At 37.2% G+C, this 17913-nt stretch overlaps 1 protein-coding gene across 1 annotated transcript in view; it reads left to right on the top strand.

The window, feature by feature from the left end:
- The window catches only part of kdm4b (lysine (K)-specific demethylase 4B), a 235670-nt gene that overhangs the window by 96226 nt on the left and 121531 nt on the right, over positions 1–17913 (top strand). The window contains exon 8 of the mRNA XM_066695200.1: positions 17157–17294. Coding sequence (XP_066551297.1) covers positions 17157–17294 — 138 coding nt within the window. The remainder of the gene's footprint in view (positions 1–17156; positions 17295–17913) is intronic.

Below are 17913 nucleotides of genomic sequence, written 5' to 3'. Positions count from 1 at the left end.
CAAGGTTAATCCAGCAGCGCATGGGACATAAAATACAACTACAAGACTACTGCTTTGTAGTTATAAAAATGAGGGTGTCTTACTTCCTCAGTGGTAAATTTACTTCCATGTACTGACATTTATTCACACCAGAAATAAATATAAATATATATTATATTATATATAATATATATGTTTTTAACTGCCTAGTACATTTCCCTTTTCTGCAAAAAATGTAGAACAATTTCTATTTGGTTGTCTCTTTTTTCCCCTGAATGGGCAAAACAGTGGAGATGTGTGAAAGTTGCTTTCTTGGTTTGTCCTAAGTGTTCGTGTTTGATAGCAGCTGTATTTAAACCATGTTAAAATGCTCCACTGGCAGTGAAGGCCACACTGATTTGACCCGTCACAAAATATTCCTTAAGCCTTCAGCTCTCTGAAGGAAATGTAGTTAAAGTGAGGCTTGTTTCTCTGAGTAGTTTCCCATTGATTTGCTTTGAATTAAATTTCTCAGAAGGATGTCTGTCATTGCACAGATCGTGAGTCTCTTGTGAATTAGGCTTCCATTACACTATTTCAGCCCTGGGACTGCTGTGTTTTTTCTTGTCAGGACTCCATTCACAGTGGCTGTATTATTTTGTCTTTTATCTGTGCGTGTGTGCATAGAAGTCAGACTGGTACCATATTGTTATGCAAGAGATTTTCTGTGTTCAGTGTTGACAAATGCATGTTTATAGACTGGTTTGAGGCATTCAGCTTTTGAGGTTCCAGATTTGGACTATAAAAAGATGTATATCAATCTCACACTATATTCTGTTTTCCTCAACTTTTATACAGAAAAGTACCTTCTTTTGCTTGGATTGTACATTTTAGTTATGATAGCCAACGATTGCAGGACTAATTAGATTTGTCCTTTGGTATACAAAAATACATCTTGCAAGCAATCGACAATGCAATGAAAAAATGCATATGAAGTAAGCAGTACATCAGCCAATCTGTCGTATTTTAATGAAAGATATTTTGAATGCCTAACTTGAAAGTGGCCTGGATGTGCGATCTCATTAACAATAACTCACATCCATGTTGTGAGAGCTTGATGGAATAGTTTTGCCTGTCTAATGACAAATAAATCCCCACGGAAGAAAATCCTTATAGTAACTACAAAATAATTACATTGATTTCACTGGGAGTGATTTCCATTTCGGAAGATGATGATGCCTGATTGTGAGGCTCAAATAGAAGTGTTCAAGGACAGAAATAAGAATAATTTAAAAAAGCTTTATGTTATATCTTTTACTATATACCCTGCATATACCATGAACCTTAAAGGATAGAGATTTTGTTTTCCCAATAATTTTTAAATATGAACATTTTTAGTTCCATTGTTCAGTCTTAAAGAATGCATCAGGAACTGTAGGAAACACCAAGAAGACAATAGTGGATTTGTCAGGTTAATAAAACCGGTATACTGTATGCTTTGTTTTGATATCAACTTTTTCTGTGTGTCTGTTTGTGTTTCAGAACTCAGTAGAAATACTACAATACAGGGTTATTCTGACATGTAACAGCAGTGATTGAGCATGCTTTCAGACCAGAAAGTGCAGTCATATTGTCCAAATTGTGTCTATATATTGATCTCCATCTTTATTTGTAGCATAAAGCCCCATTCACACTGAAATGCCGGCAACGTTTGCCTGCTTTTTTCTTGTTGCCCCCATTCACACTGGGTTTGAATGCCGGAAAATTGCCAGCAAGGATGCAGTCACACAGAAAACAGAGATTGCCAGCAAGAGCGCTGTGGCCATGGGACCGAGATGCTACAGAAGCCCGTGGATCCGCAGAGTAGACCCGGACCGACACTCTGGAATGTGTTTCCCTGTTTAAAGATATGGCAGTAGCAGTAAAATACTCCCGAGATGGATATTTAGGAGACGTCACACTACCGTGTTACTGTATATTGTTATATAGGCAAAACAGTCACCATTCGGCAGCGCAATGCTGATTATAATATTCACAAATATAGCAGCCTATTGTTGTGTTCTGTATAACTGCATACAGTGTGTTTAAATAGACAGTTGGATGCGGTCACTATTCAGACTTGTCATAGATTGTGAAACTGAATTGCTTTGCTGGTCAGATCTGTGCACATTCTGCACAACGTGAACCCGTGTATTATTTGGTTGTATCAGAAGTAGTCAAATGTGTTCAACTACATGTAGTAACTTTATTGCTGTCATTATTATTATTATTTATTTATGGGCAGACGCCCTTATCCAGGGTGACTTACAAATAAGAGCAATACAAAGTATTTGAACTACAGTACAGTTCAAAGCATAATGCAATTTACAATTTACACGTGTATAGGAAATATACAGTAAACAACACAATGTAGTTATATGTATTTGTTATTGTACGTGTTATGCTGCAATTTCTTATATGCATTAATCATGTAAAATGTTAAAATCTGGTGTTTTATTAATGCAAAAGGAACCCATGACCCATTCACACAGACCTTGCCGGTAACAAAATGCCGGCAAATTGTTAGCAATGGTTTCAGTGTGAATGGGGTTTAAGATATGTATTTTTCATTTTCTAGAAAGTAGTAGTAAATATAACATGATAGTGTTATGACTATGGCCTTTTTATTTTTTTCTTAAAGAGCTTTCTTTTTAAACAATTCAAATTAAATTAACGGTGGGTGTCTTGGGCAGAATTCAAAGACACAGTGAAAGAGCTGATTAAATTCTATGCGAGTCCCTTGCTAGTGTACTAGGCTATCAGTGTAGTCAGCAGTAGGTTAAAATCAGGCTATAGGGCTTTATTTTGATTTTGAGCATTGTCTCAAGAAAGCTTCAGCATACAGATGAGCTTTCTCCAGTCTCTCTATTTAAAAGTAAGTAATTATGGGCTTTAATCTGGCTGGTCCTGCAAAGCAAACAGCTGTAATTGGAAATTAGGTGTGATTTTTTTGGTATTATCTTGTAGATTAACCGCTTTAATCTATAGTACTTACAGCTTTTAACAGTACAGCTCTTTCTTGTTGCTCAGCTTGCAGCGTGGGGAGAATATGCAAGATAATAATAATAATTACAAAAAAGCAAAAACACATTATATCTCGATGATTGAAATCACAATTCCTTTTCTGCAGCTGTTTTGTCAGTGCAGTAATTCTACACATAAAGACATTGAGTCACAACCTAAAGTTTTTGTGTGCTCTGTGCTCAAACTGAGGGGTTTCCCAAGAGAGACACAATACTGTTAATTCAGCACTGGCTGCTGTGTTTTAACACATAGAGGGGTATTGAGAGTAGGATAGAAATGGTAACAAAGCAAGGGCAAGGCAAGGTATAAGCATTGCAGTTTACAATTACCAACTGCCATACAAGAGTTTTCAGGATTCGTATGTAGTTAACAAGGGAGGAGAATGAGCTCGAAGGAAATGAGCACAAGAGGAGCTTCGAGGACAAGGGGAGTTCTCCGGAGAGGTGAGGTAACTTCACATGATCTCAGGCATGTCATCGAATCTTGAATTGCATGTAAACACAAATGGGACCTGGTGACAGTCCAAAGAGGAGGAGATGCATGGGAGACATAAGTAGTAGGCAAGCAATGGATTTATTATTTTGAAATAATTTGTATTTATTTTGAGATCCTTAGTGAATGGGCCACTTAGGTGCTAGCAGCTGAATAACTTCAAAAGCACTACTGCTCTGCAGTAGACCAGTCACAAGCTGTAGTGCGGGGATGGCGAACCTTTTTTGGCTGGAGTGCCCAAAGTGCCAAAGGGTGCAATGATAAATTAGGGATATAAAAGTGTATGTATATATATATATATATATATATATATATATATATATATATATATATATATATATATATATATATATATATAATGTTTTAATTAAGTTATTAAGCAAACATGCTAACAAAACAAACCGCAATACAGAAAAATCTAAAAACCATGGACAGATAGAACAACCCCACCACCACCACCACCACTTTGAACCTCCCCCTTATCCCTCTGTAGTCTGGAGAGCAAGTGCAGCTCCAGTCTGCAAATGGGAGTCTGCTGCAGAATATGAAGCTGAATGAAGCGAGGCACATATTCTTTCCAAAAAAGATTATAAATATGCAGGTTCAATTTTTGCTCACAGGTTATTGTGAATTTACAAATATAGAAAAGCAATAGTAATAGCACTTCACGAACTCAATCATTTTTGGAATATGTCCCTTTTTATTTTGGACAATGAGAATCTTTAATCCTCATTCAAATGAAATCAATCAATCTTAATTTTATATAGTGGAACACCATGCAAAAGCATGTCACAACATTAAAGAATAAAGAATAAGTGCATCATACAATGAATACATAATTTAAATGTTGCAGTATTGCTACAGTGCAGTAAAATGCATGAATCACATTTCATCACGCTTTAAGTTTGAGGATTATAATGCTAAATTACATTTAAAACCCCCATTAAAATCACAATCTACCCCCAAAAATAAAGTCCCACAGATTCACCCATTGTCCTACCGTTACATAAAAGAAGTTTGTTCATTTGGCTGCATTAGTAACCTTTCCATATTGTTTTGTGTTTTGTTTGCACTTGCACTGAATCATTACCAATGTGCCTTCGTTTTTTTCAACGTATATTTACTTAATAGCTAATGCTTTTACATTTTGTAAAACAACTAAAACTGGTAGATTAATATACATTTTGTGGCACTTAATAATAATACAGTAGTATCAATCTACCATGAGTATGAGTGTGCACAAATGTACTCTACAAATCAAAGGCATAATTTATTTATTTTTGAGAATTTACAGCTTTCTTTTGCCAACCTTATGAAGTTTTTGTTGGAGTGTTAAATATGAATGATTGTGGCCTTTTCTCCATTTGAAACAGGAGATAACGGTTAATAAAATGCTTCTTCTCCGCATGTTCAACAAACAGGTCCATTTCTGACCACAGTTAATCACAACAGGACAGACTTACAGTTTTTGTCATTTTCCTCCTGTTACAATAGTGCTGCACCCCAGCATAAACAGTCATCATAACATTAACATCTCGTTCGTTCTGCGCGGATCTGCGCAGCTCCACCGATGGGAGAGGAGAATTCTACAGTTCTGCGCATAACTGCGAAAATCTGCGCACAGAATATTCAGAAAATAACTTGAGTGCTGCTCAATTACATGGGGGCGGTGCCGTCACTGTCCAATATACTGACTGGTTTTCTAAAGTGCCACTCAGTTTAGACAATTGAGGTGCGGGGTGGAAATAAAAAAAAAGAAAAAAAAAAGAAACGCAGATAGTCGCTCACTTGGCGTGCCAAGCTGTACTGCTCTGCGTGGCCCTTTGTCACGCGTGCCATAGGTTTCCATCCCTACTGTAGTGCGTCATTCCAGAGGGAACATTTTGGTTTGGGGAAAGGAGTGTGCCAATTTAAGAGATCTCAGAAGTGATGATGATGATGATTATCTCGAAGCACTACATTTTTCTGTTGGAAGACAGTTCCAATGTTCAGGGGCAAAAGCGACAAAAGGTATAGAGATACATATCACACATGCCGTTCAGAGTAATCCATTCTAAAAAGACCTAGTGAAAAAAACATTTTAATCCTTGACTTTTTTATTTTTTTATTTCCTGAAAATTATATTCGAATATATATTTTTTCTTTTTTATTCTCTGCAGAATTACTCAGAGAAATTATAAAAAATAAAACTAATTCATAGTTTTATGTTAGAAGGAGGGAAATGGTTCAGATAACTTTTATATTAGTCTCTCACTTTTTTTGTGGTCTCTATTCTTTTAACATCTTTTGATTAATTTTTTTTCTGTCTTAATTCAGAGCATTGCTAGTTGAAGGGAGAGTGCCCGTGTCACTTCAACTCTAAATCAGAACTGGAGAACAGAGAACCTCAAAGGAAAAGCAGTTTTAACAGTGTTCGACTCCAGTGCTGTTGAAAGTTAGATGTAGTTATATTAATGCACATTCATAATAAGGAATCTTCAATATTCATGTGAAAACTGAAGCACAAGCTGTTTGTGAAACCTGTAATAATTGTAAGTATTATTATGAGCAGTTATAGAAGTTACAGCAGTTGGTAGGTTATTCTAGTTGTGTGATCAAATATAAACTTCCATTTTACTTTAAACCAGTTGTGCATTTTACTGGACCAACACATTAAGCCAGGATTGTCCCACACCTGGTCCCTGGAAGTTGTAGTTCAATTTAAAATCTTTAAATTGTCACTTATCCTCAGAGTCGTGGATGTAAGACTATAGTTTAATTAGGTTATTAAGCACCGTGGCCATTCCGAACCCCTTGCATGTAGTCGTCCAGTCAGCTTGTACGACATTTAACAAGAATGAGGAGAGCACAGAGAGAGGGGGGGGGGAAGCACCAACTGTTTATAATGAGTAATTGTAAAGGTGTATGTATATGTATGGGTTAAATCTCATGCCAGGGGCCCTTTGCTGCCCCAGTAGTGAGTGAGTGACAAGGGTAGGCCAGCAATCTTGTGCCTGGTGTTGGTGATTGACTTCCCCTGCTCTCTCTGCCGGTCACAGGTGCAGCTGCCTGATGGGGCTGTCTGTGGCTTATTGACAGTCCTGATCACTGACAGCACAGGAGAGAGAGAGCTCACCCTGCAGATGCCTCTGTCATGCTGTCCCTTACAGAGCTGCCTTGGAGAGAGGAAGTGCTCTTTAGTTTGCTTGCTTTGGACACATCTTTTCAATCTGATAACTTGCACTTCTTCTCTGGGCCACAGTGCTGTCCTGTAAGAGCAGATATACTTCATGCTTATTTTAATGGGTGGCATGATGGTGCAGTGGTTAGCACTTGTAACTCACAGCTCCTGGGACCTATGCTTGATTTGGGGCTTAGGTGTCTGTGTGGAGTTTGCATGTTCTCCCCATGTCAGTGGGGGTTGTCACCTGGTCCACCAGTCTCCTTCCACATCCCAAAAACATGCTGCTCGGGTCTATTGGTTACCTTAATTTGACCTGTAGGTGTTTGCATCCAGGTTGCACCCTGCCTCGTGCCCTCTGTCTACTGTCACTGTGACTCATTACTGGCTGAAGTGGTTAATGAAATTGGATGAATGGATTATATAAATTATGCCTATTATATCAATTTATAATATCATAAAAAGGTTACAAAAAAGGCTGCCATTCTACCCATCTTGCTCATTTGGTTTTCAAGAGGTAATCAACACCAGCATTTCATCCATCCATTTCCTGATAGAACCTTGCGAGTCTGGGGAGTCTGTTCCCTGCCTCTGCATCTAATTGTGTAAAGCGGTTGTAGAACCGTCTCAGAAATAAGTGGAGAAGTCACGGAGATAAAGCAAATAGAACTTAAATCGAGCCGGCTCGGAAGCCCCACGTCAGAAATAATTCCTTCAGTGAGACTTACAAACATGAGTGCAGCTTTATAGGAAAAATTACGTAACATCTTATGGCTGTTCATCCAATCAGAAGATATAGGTCCGGGTCCGTTTACGATCTGTCCTCCCGTGAAGAGGTGATGGATACAAAAAGCAGATGTCTGTCTTTGATGTGCACTAGGAAGATGCGATCCCATGGTCGTCATTTACCTAGTGTCAATCGCTCATTAACAGAAACAATTTCTGCCTATCTTGAGAAACGATTAAGTCATAAACAAATTCACAGCAGACATCTGTAGGCTATTTCAGCACTGTGTAATCTTTCATTACTGACAGGAGTTTCTAACAAATCGACCTTGTTGACCCTTTACTTGTCCTGCTAAATCTAATCTGCTCAGTCTGTATACAAAACTACTTCTAATGCTAGTATTAATATAAAACATTATATAATTATCACAAAACACTTTCTTCAACTTCCTATACAGAGTCTTCATTCCCTCCTTTTTGGCAATAGAGCAAAGCGAATAGAAGCCAAAAGAATCGTGTTTTTCAGTTACAATAATTTCTTCCTCCTGAGGGGCAGGTGGTATAGTGCTGCGTTTTCAGCTTCCATCCATCCCAACCTGCCACCTACGAGGTGTGTATGTATGTATGGTGAGGTATTCAAATAATCAGGGGATAGGAATGTCTTTTTCTTTGCCTGGTCAGGCAAACAATTATGTCATAACTATACCTTAATGAATATTGAGCTCTCTTATGGAAATTGCAGTGGCCACCTACAATTTCCTGGAGCTTTACTGTGTATCTCAAATTATATTTCATCCTGCCCCAGGTCATAAAGGTCAATCCCCAGTTACATAATACATACATTGTTTTGCTTCTAAAGGAATACAAAAGTCAGCAAAAATGTAATTTTTACAAATTCAGTTATTCACATATATTTCTGTTGCATTTTAATTTATAAACATTGTACATTCCATACCTCTCAAGAGAAGGGCAATGGACTTATTCTTACTTCATGACTCTAATTCTATTCCTTTGAGTAATTTGAGTACATTATAAATTAACTACCAATACAAGAATATATGCTACTGCAGATGTCATTTGAGCTGTTTTCACAATGTATTGCAGATTCCTATAATCTGGACAACCTTTAATTTCAGTATTTTAACTTATTTCTCCATTAAGTCGAGCATCACTTCAGCGTTGTGGACCTCAACATCGGTCTGTTCAAGATGCCGTGAGGCCGTCTTTAAAGCCGCGCCCTCGGCCTACTGTGTCTCAAGGAGAACACCAGCGTCTTCTCCATATGCACCTCTGCCACTACGGGTCAGACATCGGTTCCTTCAGGACACGATTCATAATGTGCATATCTGCCATGTGGAATAAATCAGTCTTCTGAAGACACAATGTGTGGTTCGCACAACATCAGAGATCTTCCTTATGAAAGGCATCTCTATCACATGGACAGTAGTTGACATTCACACAATCTATAAGGTTTCCAGTAAAGGGACAATTCAAAATAATAATCTTGATCCCAATTTATCACAGATTATTTCAGTACAGCACTCAGCTGTCGTCAGCAGCATCATATCTCCTGTGTTACTGAATCAACTTTACTTCCTAGTGTAAATACTCTTTTGTGTGGAGCTGTCAAACTTTCAAAATGATGTGCTTATCTCTTTCCTTTTTATCTAACTTAAATATCTGAGACTATTTTAATAATTATTATAGCAGCTCTTTCAACAACATAGTTAATAGTTGTTAGGTAAATGATGGCAGTTATTAATCTTTTTCTCAATTCATTCTTTATAAATGAACCAACATTTGAAATTATTTCCATAGTTTCATTAGGAACAACTCCTATTATTCCTATTTTCATTATTATTTATTTCTCTAATATTTCCTTCCAACAATGCCAGTGTCTTGATTTGTATTTTACCCATTAATGGACATTCATTGTCTCAATATATACATTTACTTTGAATAAACCTTCATCTTTAAGAATAAATTATATAATTCCTTGTATAATTCCATCCTTATTCTACTAAACCTTGTAATGACTGCTGTACACATCTTTGCATAAACATTATCATTATATTTCCCAAAAGTTAGAACCAAATTGGCACTGCTCTAAAGCCAATTCTATCGCCCAATAGACTTATTATGCAATAAAACCTTTTTTAACTAGAGCAAATATGTATTATTCATTCATTACAAAGCATTGGCTTTGTTATCACATAGATTTTTTAGAACTAGTTTTTCACTCAATTCCCATATACAATAATACAATACACCATAGTAGCATTATTCAGTGTGTATCCACTTACATCACATTGAAACATCACATATCATTTCACACTTCACTCACACATCCAAACAGCACAATTCTTTCAATCCAGTAGTCACTCTATTAAACTATGGAAAGGATAGTTAATGAAATGCCCATAGTCCAACCAGACTCTGTATCCTTCAATTGCGCTTAGATTTAAAAGAGGTTGGAGTTGTATGACTATTCATGTTTCTTTTCAATCTATTTCCATATTGTTTCTTCAGGCCTTTCTCCAACTTTTCCTGAAAGATAATTTTATGTTATTTTCAGCACCTGAAATCAATCAGAAATGAATTGTTAATAATCTGTCCACCTATTCCTGGACATCGCCACCCTCCTGTTTGTCAATTGGAATCAGCAGAGTTAGTTAGTTTATCACTTTCACAATATTATGGTAAGCATCGTATGTTTCCACCATCCCCCTCCCTCCTGTCCGTACACACACACTGACATCAGTGGCCATAAGGACAGATTATGGGCTGCAGCACTAAGAGCGGAGGGCAGTGTGAGAGGGGAGACTATGCACGGATGTGTCATGGCATGTGAGTAGGGAACCTGTGGACTAAATGTGAGGGAAATTCATTGTTGCTGGTTCCTGTGAAGACAGATAATAGTAGTTATTTTCCTATTAATCTGTATCAACATCAGTATTATTATCATTAGTAATGTAACTATTCTTTATTTCCCAGGACATTACTGTCGGTTGACAATGTTGCTTGGTTTGTAGTAGTACATCTGTATTTAGTTACAAGGCAGCTCTCTTATCTCTCTCAGTGGGGAGCTGACCTCACAGACACTTTCACTGCCCCAAACTCCCCCCTCCTTTTTTTTTGTTTGTTTGGGGGGGGGGGGGGTGAATCCCTTCCTGATTAATAGGGTATTTCTGTTTGGGAAAGCACTATTTCCATACAGTTTCATGACTTTAGATTTTAAACTATATCTCATTCAATGATTTATTTATTTTACATTAAGTTATACCTTAAGTAACTTCCTTATTTTCCCTCATATTCCATTCAATTGCCATCAAAACTCTTGTGCTGAAAGTGGCAGCACATTTCTTTCACACATACCAAACTCCCTTTTTACAGCTTCCCAAGCCTCATCAACTCTGAAACCCCTTGTCAACGTCCTCAAACCTTCATCAACATCGCTCAGACCCTCTGAAAACATCACTGTAACAGCTTTTCTTTCTCCTTTTCCTAATTTCTTACTAGACAATTCAAGTTATATTTATTGACATGTATTATTACTATTTATACACATATTTCGCTCCATTATTTGAGTTAATAAATTCAGATATTTTCCTAATAAAATATATTTTTAGAAAATAAGCATTTTAATTGATTTCAATAATGATTCCCAGATACCTCAGGAAAACTAATTTTCAAAAAATGTGTTCAGTCAATGATTTCACCAATGAGCCTGCTTGGGCACTAAGACTGTCCGCCTGCGCGGCTCATATATGTCTTTATTGTGTCACTTCCTCCTATTGAAGTCCAATCTACACCGGTACAGGTTCAGAAGAACTGTTCCCAAAGCCAGATTGAACTGATCAATAGTTCATTTCTTACCTACACCTTGTATTTAGGGATCTTATATCTGGGGATTTCAAAAACTCTTCATTGTGGAACTCACAGCTACCAAATGACCACACCTTTAATTTCCTGGAGTATCTGGTTATCTATGTATTCATATCTTCACCAAATTTCACTGTTTCCTCAGATTCCCATTTCAAAAATTAGCTCTAATTCAGTTTTCAACATTTAATTTTTTATTTCTGGTTCGTAAAACTCATTCTAATAGTTTTTTTATGTTTTATTTTCTCCTTCAAAATTATGCAATACTTATTTTAGCTCACTTATTCAATGCTTGTAATTTTATATTTCTATAGTATCCTTAAAATTCTTACCCTTTGACTAATTCACTCATCTTAAATCCAAGGTCTATTTTTAACTTTTATTTCAGGTATTTTATGCTATGCACCAATAACCAAATATTTTCTAAAATAAGACTATAATATGTCACTATACTGTTTACATTCTCCTGCTATGGATTTTACATCAGGCTGTCACTCAGGGCTGCACCAGAGTGCTGCTCCTGTGGATTCCAGCCTTTAGTTTTCCTTTAATTTGAATTTACAGAATTTGTCCATAATATGATTTTTTAACAAACAAATTCTTGTCCTTCTGAGTCTTAGAGGACACCATTACTATTTATTTACTTTATTATTATTATTAATCTATGTATTTAGTGTATATTTTTTATTACTTTAACATTATTCTTATAATAGAATGCATTATTCATTTCTTATTTCTGATGCTTTATGCACTCTGTATACAGTTAAATGTCTAAATCCTCATTCATCTGTTGTTAAACATCAATAACTGCGTAATTGTAAATATAATTCTGAAATTATTGGTTACTTCCCTTCTCAGTCTTATTCTGGACTATGCACAATATTAAAAATACAAAGCATACAAAACAGACATTTACCTTACTTAACCTTCAGACTATTATGTTTATATGTATATACATAAACACACAAAGCACATACAGATTGAAATCCAAAGATAATTCAGATATTAGATTAGTGGCGTGTTTTGTTGACCCTGCAGTGTCTCAAACAGCCCTTAGCATTTATTTATTTATTATATTGTTATTATTAAAAATCAGATGTAAAATAATCTTTGAATTACACTACTTTGGGGTTTTCTTGATCTATTATGATCAATTTCTTCTCTAAATTCTTATTATTCAGACAAAGAATTATAGAAACTTTGTCGTTTTTTTTATCTTGCCTTTACCATTTTAAGTTTAACATTTTAAACTTGTAGGAATTCACATACAGACACGTATTTTAACGCCATTATGCCAATCCTATTTTTGCCAACGATGGGGCTATATTGCTGGACTTTATGTAGCTCAGGTTCCGTCTGGCTTTGACTGCCACTGACTGTCTCAGCGTACAAGGGTTTCCTTGCTTAACTTGGATCTCAGTAGGCCCGTCGTACTTTTCGGTTCCCTTGGTATCTCTTCCCGCAGATCTGTCTTACCTGGAGTTCACCCTACTGTGAACCTCTGCTGTACAGTCAACCTTTCTATTTGTTTTACCTCTACCTCTCAACAGGTTCTCTTTAAATTACAATCTGAGAGCTTCACACAATCCCGAGATCAAATCTAAATATACAGGGTGGTCATTTTTAAAGCTACTCACCCATATTTTGGTCCCGGGAGTGGAGGCAAGTTCAGATCCTCGTTCTTGACGCCAAGTTGTAGAACCGTATCAGAAATAAGTGGAGAAGTCGCGGACGTAAAGCAAATAGAACTTTAATCGAGCCGGCTCGGAAGCCCCACGTCAGAAATAATTCCTTCAGTCAGACTTAATGTTTACAAACATGAGTGCAGCTTTATAGGAAAAATTACGTAACATCTTATGGCCGTTCATCCAATCAGAAGATATAGGTCCGGGTCCGTTTACGATCTGTCCTCCCGTGAAGAGGTGATGGATACAAAAAGCAGATGTCTGTCTTTGATGTGCACTAGGAAGATGCGATCCCATGGTCGTCATTTACCTAGTGTCAATCGCTCATTAACAGAAACAATTTCTGCCTATCTTGAGAAACGATTAAGTCATAAACAAATTCACAGCAGACATCTGTAGGCTATTTCAGCACTGTGTAATCTTTCATTACTGACAGGAGTTTCTAACAAATCGACCTTGTTGAACCTTTACTTGTCCTGCTAAATCTAATCTGCTCAGTCTGTATACAAAACTACTTCTAATGCTAGTATTAATATAAAACATTATATAATTATCACAAAACACTTTCTTCAACTTCCTATACAGAGTCTTCAGCGGTGCTTCTTATTTTTAGTCTTAAATTTAACTAACTTGAATTTTCCACTTGTGACCAGTTCGATATTTCGTGATTGACATTGAGCTAGTGCATACAGTTTGAGTATGTTCTGAGTATTTTGAATCTCCAAATCATATCCCCTTGTGATTTCAAATCTAAACCAATAATGTGTAAGACCGAATCAAATATAGTAGATGTATGTACGTTTGTATTTATTTATTTTAAATAGCCACCAATACTCACCACTCGTTATTCACCAAGGATCTTGACTTGACTTGACTTGACTTGACTTGTGCTACAAATGGTTGTTTGGTTATTCAGATTTGCTTTTCATAAAGTGAGTTGTGAAGAGTAAGAACATTGATTTTCCTCTGCGTTATTGATCAAGTTTTTTTTTTTTTTTCTAGGACCCACACATTATCCTGTTGAATTGTTTATGTAAAGGATATCTCCTCTCTTGCCAGTCTTCCCACAGAGATGAATCAATCAATACAAACTCCTGCCTCTTTTACATTTTAAATATCAGTCACTTCAGACTGAGACAGTGAGAATTTTGATAGTTTTTCAATAGACCCACAGAAAGCTCTGATCAGATTCTAAAAACGTTAACAATTTATGTAGTATTAACACACTTCTCAAAAAGATATCCATCAGAACATTAAGTGGCTTGTCATGTAAAAGGAGGAAAGTGTCTTTTTCAGAAAACCAATATTCTGATGCAGCTTCTGAATACATTTGTTTTAGGGAAGACTTCATGTCATATGAAAATAGTGAGTGTTGTTTTATATCCCTCTCTGAATAGTCAAATAACCATTTAATGCCGCTCTGCTTTAGAATGGCATTACTCCTAAACATACCAGATCAATTAAATGCAGCATTTCAAAAAGCATTTTCTTAGTGTCTCTTGAGTATTTTGCTGCTAAAACCGGCTGATAGACTTTGACCCCTTGACGCATTGTAAATTAGACATTTTCTCTCCAGTAACTTATCTCCCTAATCAGGGTCCTGACCTGTATTGTAGCAGGAAAATGTAAAATGATTCACTTGGATATCCATTGTATGTCATTAATGCCATTCCTGGTATATCTGATTTGAGTTAAAGCAAACCCTCTTCCTTCCCTAAGAAGAATTTGTTTTAATTTGTACCAGTGGATACAACTCTTAAAACAAAATGAAATTACTGAAATGACATTATCAGACTTGCTTGAGAATTACCTGGCATTTTCTGAGCACAGGTAGTAAAGATCTGAAGAGGTAAAAGGTTCAGCTGCTTTTGATCCAGGTTTGATGTTTTAATTAGGAAATAACAAAAAATAAAAAGTGCAGCATTAAAGTAGAAAAAAGTAATATCAAAATTATATAATTGACTGAATTTGGAGTATCAAGGGCAGTTCTGGTCACTACACGACACACAGGACTTTGCTGCCTTGGATACAGATCACAGATGAGCAACTAGCATCTTCTCAAAGCATTGTATTTACATGTTTCTACACTAACGGCTGCATCCAGACCATCCATCGATTATAAAAACAGAACACATAAGTTAAGACGTGTCGCATCCGTAATCGCGGTGCATGTTTTTGATGTGTTCACAAACAGCATGTTCAAACCCAGGCATAACGGACATGAATTAATACTGTCTGCTTCATTCTAATTGGGAGCTGTTTTTTTCCCCCGTTTTGATTGTTGCTCTTTATGATTTTTTTAAAGATGTATTTAATAGGGACTGAGTGCTCTAGTACTGATTATTTGGGCAATACTCAAGTGCAACTAACGTCATAAAATGTTTGAATTCTAATTTAGTTTAAGGCAAACCAAAAGACTCTTAAGCTTACCAGAACCTGGGATAAGATGTGCTGCATTGACCTATATGCCATGGTATCTCTTCCACCATAACCATTTGATTGACTGGCACTCCTTCTTTACTCACTGCATACTACTGTGCCTCACCTCTCGACACTAATGCACACCACCATCTTTCCTGCTGAGGTCAATACTGGGGCCTTTTGTTTTGTGTCATTGAATCTGATTCAGTGAGCCTCCAGTCCTTTTTGTTCCTTCATATTTAATCAGAGCTAAAATCCCAAGTACTCTGACCTTAATTTCTCTCCTTTCAAGACATTAAGTTCAGCGTCACAGATAAACAACCGCACACGCAAACGCGCGCGCGCGCGCACACACACACACACACACACACACACACACACACACACACACACACACACACATGCACACACACGCAACACACGCAGCACACGCAATAAATAATCCATGGTTTACAGGGTGGAGCTCTCAGAAGTAATCGAGAAAGCATTAATGGGGAAATGAACATCTCCCCAGTGCTTTTGCAGTGACAACACTCAACTCTCCTCTGTTACAAGGGAGTTTTTCCAAAATTGATCTGCTAATGGAAAAAGCCTGTCTCTGTGGTGGCGTTGTCAGATTTCACACACTTGAGCACTGAGGTCAGAATAGCTGGGGAAGGATTGCCTCTGTTTCCCTCCTTAATGAATGCTGGTGTCTGGGGAGGACAGGAATATTTTTACCTCATGGGAGGGGGACTTCTTGCAAATCTAGAAATGAAGCTTCGGCTGCTGGCTTCAGGGCCCATCAATTGTCCAAGTGCAGGGGAAATTTAACAGTCTGGCTAATTTTCACTCCACGCTGTTTGGTTCTGAAGTAATTACTGTTGTACTGCCTCGAACATTTTGCTGCAGATGTAATCAGGAAATCTGAAAGGGGGCTGATGTTGTGAGGGAACCAAGATCAAATTTGCTGTTATTGCTGTTGATCCCACCTCAATACCTCCCGTGATGATTTCTTAATTATTATTGATGATTGAATCTTGTCATCGGAATATATAAAACCTTCCATGACGTTGTGCCGAGTGGATGCCCTTTATCATAAGCAGTCAACCAAAGCAAAACAGCGTTTTTTCACACCTAATTTAGACTTTAATTTCCAGACATTAGTGCCCCATAAAAGCTCTAGTTAATAACCCATTGATTCATTTATTTTATTTATTAAACAGTAAAATGTGTTTTCTTACTTTTTAAATGTTTTACATTTTGTATCCAAGGGATTCTCTGACAGTTTGAATGCGGTCACATTTTTGCTCCAATACTTACTAACATCCAAATGTTTTACTAAGACATGGACCTTCTTTTCACACTTTTCACACTACACTTCATTCTTTCATTCAGAGCAGTCCAGGAACTGAACGTCTGTGTGTCGTGTTCATACGCACTCCACATATTGAATGTGTTCTGTTCGGATCATAAGAAAAGGATTGCTTTGTGCTGTTGGTGTTCTTCCCCCCCCCCATTTACACACCTAGCAAATATACCCTAGGCTTAGTGTGCTGTGTTGAAGTGCCTATTATCCTCTCACAATGATATGAGAGGAAAACGGGTTTGGAGATAGGAAGCATTTGTTGCTTTGCACTTACATTTCCTGGGAGTAATGCAATCAGATGGAATGGGTTGGTTTTGGAGCGGGGATTTCTCCAATAAAGCGGCTCGGGAGTTTTCCCGGTGGCGCTGCTTCGGCCAAATTAAAGGAAACCATGCAACCTTTTATCCTGTCTTTCACGCAGATCACTCAAGAAGCCGGAGAGTTCATGATCACATTCCCGTATGGGTACCATGCTGGGTTCAACCACGGATTCAACTGTGCCGAGTCCACCAACTTTGCCACGCTGCGCTGGATAGACTATGGCAAAATGGCCACGCAGGTAGGGTCATTTTCCCAACTGCTTTCAGTCTGGAAGTGTGACGGTGAGGATATTCTTAATTTACCACAGTCAATGTGCACGTTTGGCAGTCTACCATACAAGTACGTGGTTGTTCTGAGGTTTTCTATGGCTGTGTTTCGTTTCACGTTTTTTTTATATCTGTCCAGGCCTTACCATCATTTCTGCTTGATTCCTTACACTTTTTTGTGGGTTTATCATGTTATCATTAATGTTTATGAGGGAATGTTCATGCAATTAAAGTATTGGCGTCAAATACATGTGTAAGAAGCACCGAAGAACATGTGATCTGATCATTAAACATAGAGACGTATAAATAGACATAATAATGTGTCCAGCTGATTGTAACACACCGACTTTAAATGCTAGCAAAATTATATAGAAAGGAATGCGTTTTAAAATATTTTGAATCAGTACAACAAGGAATGCAATACAGAGCATATGATTAAAGCTTCATCAATTCTATTCAACCTTCTACAGCTTACTCTTATGGAATCATCCGGGGATGATGATGCTTTAATTCAGTTAGGTCAATAAGTGACAGGAGTATAAGTCATTGTAGGTACGCAATGCATTGGAGTTGTTATGAGAGTGTGTATTA

Source organism: Amia ocellicauda, chromosome 22 (assembly GCF_036373705.1).
Source record: "Amia ocellicauda isolate fAmiCal2 chromosome 22, fAmiCal2.hap1, whole genome shotgun sequence".
Lineage (NCBI taxonomy): Eukaryota > Metazoa > Chordata > Actinopteri > Amiiformes > Amiidae > Amia > Amia ocellicauda.
The sequence above is the reverse complement of the archived record's forward strand: the minus strand, read 5'-3'. Positions and strand labels throughout refer to the sequence as shown.